At 38.5% G+C, this 12676-nt stretch overlaps 1 protein-coding gene across 1 annotated transcript in view; it reads left to right on the top strand.

Moving 5' to 3' along the window:
- Positions 1-12676, top strand: part of Sorbs1 (sorbin and SH3 domain containing 1) — a 118937-nt gene that overhangs the window by 53262 nt on the left and 52999 nt on the right. The window contains 5 exon segments of the mRNA XM_048807048.1: positions 151-198; positions 318-447; positions 2292-2406; positions 8021-8104; positions 12186-12251. Of these exon segments, the coding sequence (XP_048663005.1) occupies positions 151-198; positions 318-447; positions 2292-2406; positions 8021-8104; positions 12186-12251 (443 nt within the window).

The following is a 12676-nucleotide window of genomic DNA, read 5'->3' as shown; positions in this document are numbered from 1 at the left end:
CTGCTGTGGTGTAGCTTCCGGTGCTTGACTCCTTTCTCCGCTGGGTTCCCTGGTGTGGCTGGATTTGGTGCAGGCTGTGGAAGTGGGGAATGTGCAGTCCAGTTCCTTAGTAGCCCATTTGTCCTGATCATTTCTTTTTTTGCTCACTAGATGATGATTCCGATTTGTACTCTCCCCGATACTCCTTTTCTGAAGACAGTAAGTGACTGAGTTTCCTGGTTGCGGGGGAGAAGGGGGGATGGTGGATGAGGGAAGACATCTTCTGGTTTCAATTTTCATTGGTTTGTAAAGTCGTCCTATGCACTTGCTTTCTCTAGCAAAATCTCCCCTTTCCGTGCCTCGCTCAAAAAGTGAGATGAACTACATTGATGGTGAGAAGGTAGTTAAGAGGTCAGCCACGCTACCCCTCCCTACCCGCTCTTCCTCACTAAAGTCAAGCCCAGAACGGTAAGTGGTGCCTCGCGAGTGTTCACCATGACCAGCCAAGTGCCTTGTCAGCATTTCCTGAGACCCAGGCGCCTCCTTTCTTAGGATGGATTTAATTTGAATCCCCTGCTGTTACCTACCAGCAGTGACTTATTCTAAGTCTCAATGTCCTTATCTGTAAAATGGGGATAAAAACCTTGACTGCTTTGTGCTCAATGTTGCAAGGATAAACTGAGATAGTGCACATAAATATTCCTAGTAGTGCCTGGCTTGTTGTGTGGCCTTAATTAATGTCAATTATAATTATCATCACTTTTTACGTTTTCATAAGAAAAGTCTTACTGCAAGATTTGTCACAGGTTTTCATATTCTATGTCCATATTAACCCTGTTTATATATTCATAGCAGAGAATAAAATGAAGCCACACTTTTAATGTCTATTTATTTATATGTCATGTATCATCAAGATGTAAGGTTTGGAGTTATTAAGAGGTGACATTAGTCATCCCTTAATGCCTGTGCTGAACAACCCGATTTTTTTCCCCCCAGTGTGGGGAATTGAACCCAAGGATGCTCTATCACTGAGCCACATCTCCAGCCCTTTTTATTATTTATTTTGAGAAAGGATCTCACTAAGTTGCAGAGGCTGGCCTCAAACTTACAATCCTCCTGCCTCAGCTTCCCAAGTAGCTGGAATTACTGGCCCCTGTTTTCTTTTATTTAGTTCTTATCTCTAAAAGTGCCCTGTGGAGCAACCATTTCATGCCATCTGGACATATGTCCCATGCAGCTTCCAGCCCAAACTTCTACCAGTCTCCACATAAAAAAGGCTCTGGTCAATTCAAACAATTTTTCTCTCAAATGCACATCCAGTCTCACTTTGGCTCACCTTTCCATCCTCACAAACAAAGCCCCACATATACCTAGTGGCATCCACCTGAGGAGTTAGGTAATTAATTTGAAAGGTAGGCTAGATATGTCCATAAGTCCTTTAGAGATGCATTCATCAGGAACTTACTGGCTATATTTTGTGCAGATTATATCAGATGTTACAGATGTTGTCCTGCCATCAAGAAGTTTTCAGCCTTGCAGGAAAAACAAAATGCAACCACACAGCAAAGTAGTAATACACCTGCATAAAAATCTTGCACACAGTTTCCAAGGATTTGTGTATCTTCTGAAACCCATCACTGGATACCAGGTTAAGAATATGCACCAAAGACTGAGATTGGCAGGTAGTAGGGTGGGGTATGGATTAGGGAAGAACATAGTCATAGTAACAGGTAATGTTTATCTAGTAATTCCTGTAGGTCTGGCACTTTGCTTTCTGATTTACATGTATTGTCTCATTGAATCCTTATGATGACCCCTATTTTTCAGATGAGGAAACTGAGGTTCCAAGAGGGAAAGTACTTGGCTAAGATATCTAGTTACCAGGTCTTATCAAAAGTATTTGAGCCATAGTCAAGTAGCTCTAGGACCTATGTTCTCTCTCTGCACTGGCATGAGTGGAAGATGCCGGCATGTTTGGGGAATGATAAACTCATGAGAGCAGAGCGAGGTGAAAGGTTTTTCCAGGTCAGCTTTACCATTTCTTTCTCCTCTCTCCTTCTCTTCGTCTCTCCAATTGATTGTGCCTCATTTTCAGCACAGGATGGCTCACGCCCTTTGTGAATTCAACACAGAGATTTAACTGGTTGTTTTGAGAAATGAACCAGCACAACTGAATTATTCACCCTTACTCTAATTTTATGCTTTGGATATAAAAATTCCTTGATCAGACTGTAGCCAACCAAAGTCAGACTGTGTTGGAAGCTGATGCCAGTTTTCATGACAATAGCTGAAATAGGATTTTCTGTCTGCAGAAACGACTGGGAGCCCCCAGATAAGAAAGTGGATACGAGGAAATATCGTGCAGAGCCCAAAAGCATTTATGAATATCAGCCGGGCAAGTCTTCTGTTCTGACCAACGAAAAGATGGTAATGTGCATGTTAAAGTTCTTTTGTCTCTCTCTCTGCCCATGTTCTTTAATCCAGATGCATTGTTCAGCTGGATTATATTCATTCCCCCTTGAGATAGACTTTCTTTGTTTAGAAGACAATGAAAAAAATGAATTATTTTTACCTTTTCCATTGTTGCAGGTGTTCATAAAATAACTCCTAAGAGTCTCCTTTTAAAGAATCCTCTTATTGTGGCTCCGTTGCTCCATTTTGTGCATGGTTTTAACTAATTTAAATTTTTCTACTAACATACAGATTGATTTTGCTGCTGTCTTTTAAAAGAATGTCTAACCATTAATGTATCAGACTTATCATTAACTGGAATAAGTCAGGGTTTTTAAAAAAGTGACTTTTATGTGAACAGGATAAATTTTGTAGGATTTACCAGTATATCATTAAAAGCCAAATAATTGATAAGATGTTATAACTAGAGGCAAAACCCCAGGCTATTAGAATATATCTTTTAGGTCTTCCTTTATTGGTAACTGCAATAGTGAGGACTAATTTCATATGCAACCTGGTTCTAAAGTTCACGTCGCAAAGCAATTATGATTGAGAAAATGATCTGTTTCCAGACCACCCTGGAAAAATGGCCTCTTCTGTGAAATGGGAAGAATTTTTATAAGCTGTCTAGTTTCATATCTGCCAATCATGCTTCCTTTTATTCATCCTTCATTAAAAAAAGCTGGTTCGAAATTCTGTGTGGTTAAAGGGATTCTCCAAAGCTCCATAAACATTGCAGCCCTCTGGCTGTGGCAACAGGATGGAATGATTATGCTGGAGATTGGTTTTTATTAAATACTGTTACCATACCATAAGCAGGCCCCCTGAAATGCAGGTTCAAATGATTTCCCTCTACCTCTCCTGCTCTACATGTTTTTAAGGAACAGTCAGGTTGACTTTTACTGCAATAAAAATGTGACATCTTCAAAAGCACAGAGGGATAAGTAATTTTAATTAGGAAAAGAGGTCAACAGTTCACAGAAGTGCTTTTAGAGTTGTCATTCTTCAGCATTTACCATGAACTGCAGGTATTTTAAGCAGGAGATGTAGAGACAAGCAGAGGATCTTGCCTCTGGTTCCCCTCTTCATTAAAGGTTCTCTGCCTGTTAGAAGGTGCCTCGTTCATAATAAACACAGAAAGTACCCTTCCACCCAGAAAAGCATGCTCTTCAGGTATATTCCTAACACTTAATGTTATTGTAATGTAGTGTGTAATAACGTAGTGAACCACAGTCACATAATCACACACTTAAAAGATTTCAGGGACTTTGCAGGCCTTTGGTCATTTGCCAAGTGACCATTTAGAGGCTGTCATTGCTCTTACTGAAGGTGTGCCCTTTTTTCTTAATTTCTTCTTTGTTTCCACTTCCTCTGACTAGTAATTTAATCACTATTCAGAACCAGGAAAACAACAACATAATTTTGTTTCCTTCGTTGATATCACAGGGTACACGTATCTCCCACACCACGGTTCTTGGGCTCATTTACATTGGGTTTTTTGTTTGTTTGTTTGTTTTATTATTGATTTTTTCTCTTTCCACCTTTTTTATTTGTGCATCATAGTTGTATACAATGATGGAATCTATTGTTACTTATTCCTACATGGACACAATGTAACAATAAGATTTGGCCAGTATCACTCTCCAGCCCTTACTTCCTGCTCCCTTTCCTCTTTCCACACTCTGGTCCCTTTCTTCAACTGATCTCCCTTTGATTTCATGAATTCACCGCCCGCCCTCCCTCCCCACTTCTTTTTCGTTTTCCTCTGGAGCTTCCACATCTGAGAGGGAGTATGTTGATTTTTTTTTTTTTTTTTTAACTAGTCTTGAAAAGTGGTACACAGTGCCCTCTAGAGGCCCTCTGGGGACTGGTGAGACCCAAAGAACTCTGTTGCACCAGGCCTGAGACTGGTCCACCAGGGCATGTGGGTACCAATGGCAGACCAGGGAGGAACTGCCTGTCCAGTCATTTAATTCCAGCACCTTTCACCTAGTATTGCTGGATTCTTCCCAAGAGAAGGTTTCCATTTAGAGAGGAATTTCAACTGAATCTTACTCATTTGACAGTCAGCCCTTCATGATACTTGAATTAGTCCTTTATGGTTAAATTTTTTTTTCCTATTATTTTTATCACATGAACAGAGAAGCTGGAATGTGAGTTTCAGTGTGTAAGTCTTGCCTTTTGGTATCCAGTATTTGGCTTACCAGAATTTGAGCCCCCAACATATACTTTTTTGTTCTTGTTGTTGTTAATTGCCAGTAAGTATACAAACTAATGACAGATGTAATATCTAGGCTTGTTTTCAGATGTGCATTCTCATTTTTACCCCATTAAAAGTCTCATGATTGTTTAACTAGCAGTTTAAATGATGATCTCAAGGCTTAGTGATACATTGACAACAAGAGTATTGAGTGGTAGACTTTATCAGCCACAGTTTATCTTGCCCTGGAGTACCCACACCACCCAAGACCCCTGAAACACTGCTACCTTCAGAATGCCCCATGGATTTACAAACTTGGTAACCTCTTCACCTATTTGATAGACTCATGAAGGTCTAAGTATATTTGGCCCTTCTCTTATCATAATAAAAGTCTATTTCTTCCCTTCTGGACTTGGAATTGGAAATCTACTCGTTGGTCCCTGTTTTGTCACAAATGACCTTATTCAGGCTTTGTTCCTTTATAGTTTCCTCTGAAGTCCCTTACAGAGCATGAGCTCAATTTAACAAATACATAGAACAATTCCTACATGCTAAACTTTGGGTTAAATGTTGTGGTCCCTGCTGTCACAGGTATAAAATACAAGGACATACATTTCAAATAATAGTTACAGACATGACATATTTGAAGCATAAAACAAGGGGATTTCCCCAGCTTGATTTCTTCCCAGTTCACCCTTATTTTGGCATTTCAAGTTAGTTACTAGCCCTGCATGGTCTTATCTGCAAACTCTGTGGATCTGTCCCCTCTCATTCAGAGTATGAGATGTGGAATGTAGTATAGAAAACAGAATGCTGGACCAGAAATTGGAAGATGTAAGTTCTGGGCTCCAGTTCTGGCTCTGCTGTGTCTTTGGGCAAATCACTTGACCTTCTTGAACTTCAGTGTTTTCATCTGTAAATAGAAATATTTTGTAGCCTGTCAGCTTTAGTGAAATACTGAGCAAGATGGTCAAATGGGATAATATAGACACAGAACAATGAATATTATCAAGGGCTGTGCAAATGAACATATGAACAAATATGAACAAATGTCCAGATGATTTATTTAATTAAAATTTTAAGCTGGTCTCTGGCTCCTGTTCAAGCAGCAAAACTGTCTTTGAATAGTTGACATTTTCCTGGCAAGCCACTCGTCCTTTCCAAGAATCTTATCAAGCTGGGAAAAAATAGCCAGCAAAGAACATAGCCTGGCATTATGGAGTGTGCTCTGCCTGATGGGACAAGGTTCCTTCTCTGCACCCTGAAGGATGTTTTCTACTGATGTGTTCCTTACTTGGATCTACAGCTGAGTTATACTTGAAAATTGCAGGTGTTCGTGCTATATGGTATCACCTTTGTACCTCTATCTCTGGGCAGCACCTCAGGACAGAGGTTTAGAACTGCAGGATCAGGACCCGAGTTGTCTGACCTGCCTTCTGATTCTGTTCTCAACCCAGCATTAACCTCATCTATACGGCAATCTGCAGACAGCATTCAGGAATATAATGGGTTAATTCTTTCAGGACTGTGAATACCAAAACTTTCAGGCAGTTTCCTGAAAGAATTGGTACATTTTATTAAAAAACAAAAAAATCCTAACCTCCCAGAGAGCAGTTTATAAAGTAGGATTTGTAAAAATAATAAACACTAAATAGGTCTCATGAAACCCCATTATATTAGGATCTAGCATGTCTCAGTGTCTAAACTGTTATTCCTAAATGGTTGTGTCTTTTTAGGCACTATGCCTCATTTCACTAAATATATACAGAATCCATTTATTACAGGCAGGGCTGGCCTTCCCCTTCAAGACTGGAGCTTTAGGTCCCTACAGACAACAGTAGGAGGTTTATCTGTATACAAGGGTCAGACCTTGTGTTTCAGTATTTATTTCCCTGTGATTTCAACTTAGTTTAATTTCATTTAAAGAAAGGCGCTGTGCCATATATTCATATCTTCCTTTACCTATAAGCGGGAAGTGCAGTAATGGTGCAGATTCTCCTAGGGTTCTGGGAAGAAGGGGCTGGTAAAGATCACCAAGACAGTTTGCAGCCTTTTCTACAAGCTGCAAAAGGGCTGATAACTGATTTGTTGAGGAAAGCACTTCCAGGAAGCACTGCTTTGTGATGGTAGTTGAAGACCTGTCCATGGTGCATGATAGCTCTCTTCAGCTCGTAGCCTGGAGGTAGTTAAGTTTCTTGTATGGTGTTTTCAACCCCTGTAGAAAATACATACATTTTATATTTCCAATTGTAGAAAATCATCGTACTCTTATTTATGATTATCAAAGTTTTTTTTAAAAAAACATACATATATGAATTTAATTCAGCCATGAACCTCAAACACTTTTGTCTGATGTGAATGCATCTCCAGGGTATGAAAGAGGAAACCTGATTCTTTCTAGATATTCATTTTCCAACTGATTATTTTCAGAAGTTTATGTTACTCCCCTGAGTAAGGTACCAGCCCTTTGTACATATTTGATTAAACATTAAAGCCAAAAAGTCAGATTACCAGTCTATGTGATACCTTTTAGAGTTATATGAAATAAGAAATCTTATTTTTTGTAACATAACCTAGAAGTTTTCTTCCCCCTGTTCTGTTATCTGTCTTGTCTGGCTTTTCCCTCACTTAATTTTTTTCTAGTTCTTTAACATTTATTTGTTAGAACACAAAGTATATTCTGTCTGTACTCATCTCCCACAGATGCTTGTTTAAAATGTTTTTTCACTTGTGTTCTCTGTTCTTACTTATGTCATCTTCCACTTTGCTGTGTACAGGACATGGTTTCTCACCTGTTCATGTGCCATTAAAGATGCAGTATTAACCAATTGGCTTTTATAAAGTGTCAGTATTTTCGTTTATTTTGAAAACCTCAAGGCAACCTTACAAATAAGCACTAAAACTGTACTAGCCCATAAAAACTGTTTGCTCTACTCAACTGGCATAAATGCTCAATGTTTGGTGTGCTCACCAGTTTATTTGTTCATAACTAATAGTTCTTTGCAAGAGGAAATAGGGGCTTTCTTTTTCTCCCACAGTATTGAGAATTATTGAGGAATACTGCTATGCCCACATTCAGATTTCTTGTGAGGAGCTACAGTGTGGTGCAGAGTTCGCCATCTCTAGTCCATTTGCCTCTGCTGTAGGACTGAGAATGAGTCACATGCGTCTCCCTACCTCAATTTCCCTGTTTTCATAAACACGTCCTCTCCCTCCTGTTTTAGCTCCCTGATTTTGCTGATGTCAGTAAAAAATGGACCATTGCTGCTGTTGAATGCAGCTGCTGGAAATCCCTGGAAACCACTGCATCTCTACTGGCCTGTTCCTATGTAATCTTTGCATAATGTTATCCTTCTCTTTCTTCCATTTCCCTATCACCAACCCCTATAGAGTCGGGATATAAGCCCAGAAGAGATAGATTTAAAGAATGAGCCTTGGTATAAATTCTTTTCGGAGTTGGAGTTTGGGAAACCGGTAAGTTTAATAGCTTCAGTGGTTCTACACCTTTTTAAATAATGCTGTTGATGCATTGTTGCTGCTAAAGGATCAGATCCATGTGTGAGGAATTCAGAAAGTGGGGAGCAGTCAAGTAGGTTGTCAATAGTGGGATTGTCTTGTCTTATTACAACCTCTAAGTTTTCCTTACTTTACTTCACCAAGAGAGGACAGTGAGCTCTGGAAGAATACCTTACCAGAATATCCCAAAGAGCACAACTAAACCATTGCTTCTTCTGGGACCTCCCCATTGACACCAACTATCACAAGCTTTGTGGATGGCGTTCTTTCTGCCAATGGTTCACTGCCTTGCCTAAAGTCTGTATGGCATGCTGAAGACAAACAGGGAAATGTGTTACATGACAGGATGGCCAGCATGATTGCTGCCTCAAGTAACATTTTTCCAAGCACCTAGGTGAGGCAAGTGCCTGAATGGATCACAAAAAAAAAAAAAAAAGTTATTTTTTTCCTCTGTGGGTGTAGCTATAAATGCAGCCCCAGCCCCATGATAGGCAACTTTTAAGAAAAAAATTTTATAAGTTAGAATAATATTTTCCAACATTTGGAATCGAGGTTAGAAATTCTAGCAAATGTAGAGTTCAGACTAATATCTTGCAGCTTCCCGTATGACAACTCTAAATTGGCTTTTGTACAAATTGACCTTGATACTTAAAGAAGGGTTTTCTTAGCCCTGCACACAAAGGAATATCAGACAGAAGGGATAATTGAGCTCATCCATCCACTCGAGATGACTAGACATTGCCTTTAAAACTCTACTTACTATAAAACCTTAATTATTACAGATTCAAAAAGAATTTGTGGGTGGAGGAGATAGCATAAGAAAACATTTTATTAGGTTTTGTATGAGATTTAAGCCGTGAAATCCAGCTTTTGAATAAAGGTGGATTAGGATGATAGTTTTATTTGCAGCCAGGAATTAACTTAATCGTTCAGTAAAAGATTAAATTCTGTTGTGTCTTTCTTAATACAAAGAAGTTAAACTGGTACTCTAAGATTGACAATTTGATTTAGCAATGCTGAGCTTTCTTTAAAAGTTCAGATTCATGAGTTGGGAGCACCTGGCTTGCAACATCCTACTTGTAGGAACAGGTGTTCTCTTCTTCTGGTCCCTCCCAGTGGCTGCTTAGCCATCCTCCATGAAGAGGGCCACCTAGGAACAGTGGAGAGGGAAGCATCCAGCCTAAACTGCCCCTCCTTTCCTCTCCCCTCCCCAAAGCTTTGAGGAGGGGACACCTCATTTCTTCTCCTCTCTCCCTTTTTTCTCTGCCACCATTTAAACATCAAGTCTACTCAAGAAATCTTTTCCACATTCAAATGTATAACAGTATCCTGACCCTTTTCCCTTTCTTCTTTTTCTTAAAACTTGCTCAATTATTGCACAAAAAAGCTTCTTTTGATATTCAGATAGTTCTTCCTCTTCCCCCCAAAAAACACCACGATTGATATATGTAACAATAATATGCTACTTTGATTCAGGAAAGCAAAAGCTATTTATATTAGGTTTAATAAAGTTTCCATGCGATTGTTTTTGAAATTCCTTTCAGAAGCCAAAAATTTCTAGCCATCTTCTCTGTCAAATAATTGAACTAGTTTTTATCTGAAATGTAAGCTTTTAGGAAAAAATCATGACTTTTTTTTCCCTAGTTAATTGTGATTGGTTTATGTTTCTAAATCATTGTAAACAATCTATCATTACATACAATATTTGTTGGCAACAATAGACAACATTGCTTTCCCAGCATACATTCAATGAGCTGGGAGTAGCTTGGTAAGTTAACACGGACTCTAGGGGAAACTGATCTGAGAACTGTACAACCATCTCAAACCAATACTGAGAACACAATCCATTTGTTTATTGGGACCTTCCTATAACTTGTATTCCTATTGCTTTAAACACCCTTCATTATTTAGACTTAGAGATACTTTCAAAATGGCCTCTTCTCCGAAGCCACACACATTCCTTGCACCGACCTCCTAATCCTAATGGGACTGCTCCCTTCTGTGTAGGTCTTACTTTAAAAGATAATAACACTTTTGAAGACTTGCCAAAATAACCTAATCAATGCCCATATCCTGAGGAACCGCATTGAGATAAACAGTTCCTTAATGTCTTGAGGCACCTAAGAGTGGGCTTATTATCAAGTTGAACCAACAGATTTGGGAAGACAGTATGACAGGGAGAAATTTTTTCTTTGTCTTTCTGCCTCAGCCACTATGGACCACAAAGGAGTAAGAGACATAAAATGGTGTAAATCTTGGGAGTTACTTTGGAAATTTTTCTAAACATTCAGAAGCAGATGAAATAGAAACTCCTACCAAATCACATAAATTACCATTCCTACCTTTTTTTTTTTTAATTGTTGTTTGCACCAGCATGAGTTCACTTCCCCTAAGTTAAGCCCACCAGAAATTTGGCACTAGACTTTTACCTTGAACTCTTCCTCAACTACTTCACTTAAAGCCACTTAAAATGAATTTAGCAAGATTCAGACTATAACAACTTTTAGTTCAACAAGTTATCACACAGCAGCAAATAATTCAAGATTACAGGGACCATTTTGGGGATGGCTAATTAAAACCAATTTAATTTGTAAATACTATCTTGGTTTTTTGTTTACTGTTTTTTTTTATGATAAAGAAATAAGTAGGGGTAACATGTAACTATAAAAAGACTACTTCCCAGATAAACAGTCCAAATGTATTAAGTGCTAAAGATAAACACTATTGTTAATATCATTTAACTTTACAAAATGCAGAATATACATATACAGAGATGACATTACTGATCTGCTGCCATCAGTGGTGAATGTATTTTGGATTACTTTTCTTTTGCAGATTCATTACAGAGAACCTGAATATCAGCTTTTCCTTCTCCTTTCTCCTCTAACTTCTACAGAAATTGACATGATTTTCATCCACAACTCAAGGCCACATTTCTCAACACAAACCAGTTGGAATGTTTCCAAAGATTGTTTATAATGAAAGTTGCATAAAATTGTGGGAGCTCAGTAATGAGATGTTTCTCATCTCCTCAGAGGTCCTTGTCTAAGAGATTTCAAGTAGGCAAGAACAAGAAAGTCCAGGGGGCAGGAGAGAAGCCCAAGAGTTAGAGGGAGGCTGAGGCAGGAGGAACAGAAGTTCAAAGCCAGCCTTAGCAACTTAGTGAGACACTACCTCAAAAACAAACAAACAAAACAAAAAAGAAAGAAAGAAAGGGATGTTGCTTTGGAACTTCTGACTATCCTGTGCTCCAAACCCTTCCATTGTTAAATCTACAACAACCACCCAGAAGATTTCCATCTTAGGGATGCAGCTTTTAATTCTAACATGAAGGGTTAAGTAGAAAATAAAATAAAAATAAAAATAACCTTACCAGTCTACTGTTTGAATTCTAAGTTTAAACTCTCTAAGGAGGATGGAACTGTGTCTTTACTGACAACAATATCTTTAAAGTCTAGTTAAACTATAAAAGGAGAATTAAAAACCACCACTATGAATTTGTCTAGTGTACCATTTCTGCCTATTTTGTATGAAGGTTTTATTGCTACAAACTACAGGAAACACATATAGTTCAGTTTACCCTCCATTAGTCAAACATCTAGATTCACATATTTGTTAACATATAATGAATTATTTTTTTTTTACAGTAGGGAAGAATGTTTCAAAAATGTATAATATCCAGTGTTAGTTTGGAAAGAACAAGGGGGGATTTGAAAGTTTCTGATTTGGTTCAAATTTGTGTTAATGCTTTTTTGGTTTTTCCCTTTCCTTTTTGTAAGTTTTCAATACTTAGAAGCTAATGCTGATTTGCTCTGGAGACACAGTCGTTAAAAACACACTTCCTAGTTAGTGATTCCAGGTCCTCCCTGGGGCAGGCAGCCTCAAGTCCTCAGGCAGAGTCCCCAGCCCTTTGCTTTGAGTTGGCCTCTCTATGTTGGTACAGTTTTCCCAGTGTGCCCCTCCTTGTTTGAGCCAGCCTCCATGTTTGTCTTTATGTCTTTATGCTCATTTCTTCATTTCCTCCTCTGCTTCCCGTCAGCCTCCCAAAAAGATATGGGATTATACTCCTGGAGACTGCTCTATCCTTCCTAGAGAGGATAGAAAGGTAATTCCGCTGTGCCTCCTCCGTGGACTGTGTGTGTGCTCTCTAGCCTTGGTTAGTGTGAGTGTTGTGGGTTTGTTTTCTTTTCTTAAATCATTTTTTTTCTTTTTTTTTTTGTTTTTTTTTTTAACTTGGTGATAAAACTATTTAACAAAGTCTCTAAGACATATACTAATGTTTAGAGGTTTTTAAAAACAATTACTTATTCTTCTGACATACGGTATGTGCCACAGTCACTTAGTCTGAAAAGATAGAAAGTAGGCTTTTTTCTTAAACGTAGGGTTTTTTTTTTTTTTTGTGGTATTGGTAGTTCTCGTTAGCAAGTAGAATAGACTTTTGAAGCTCTGATACTTCAGGATTTCTGTTGTACATGCCTAATGTTGCATTCTCTGTTTTCATGTCTTTAATTTCTAATGAGCTCTTATGAT

Source organism: Marmota marmota, unplaced genomic scaffold, assembly GCF_001458135.2.
Source record: "Marmota marmota marmota unplaced genomic scaffold, marMar, whole genome shotgun sequence".
NCBI classification, from domain to species: Eukaryota; Metazoa; Chordata; class Mammalia; order Rodentia; family Sciuridae; genus Marmota; species Marmota marmota.
The sequence above is the reverse complement of the archived record's forward strand: the minus strand, read 5'-3'. Positions and strand labels throughout refer to the sequence as shown.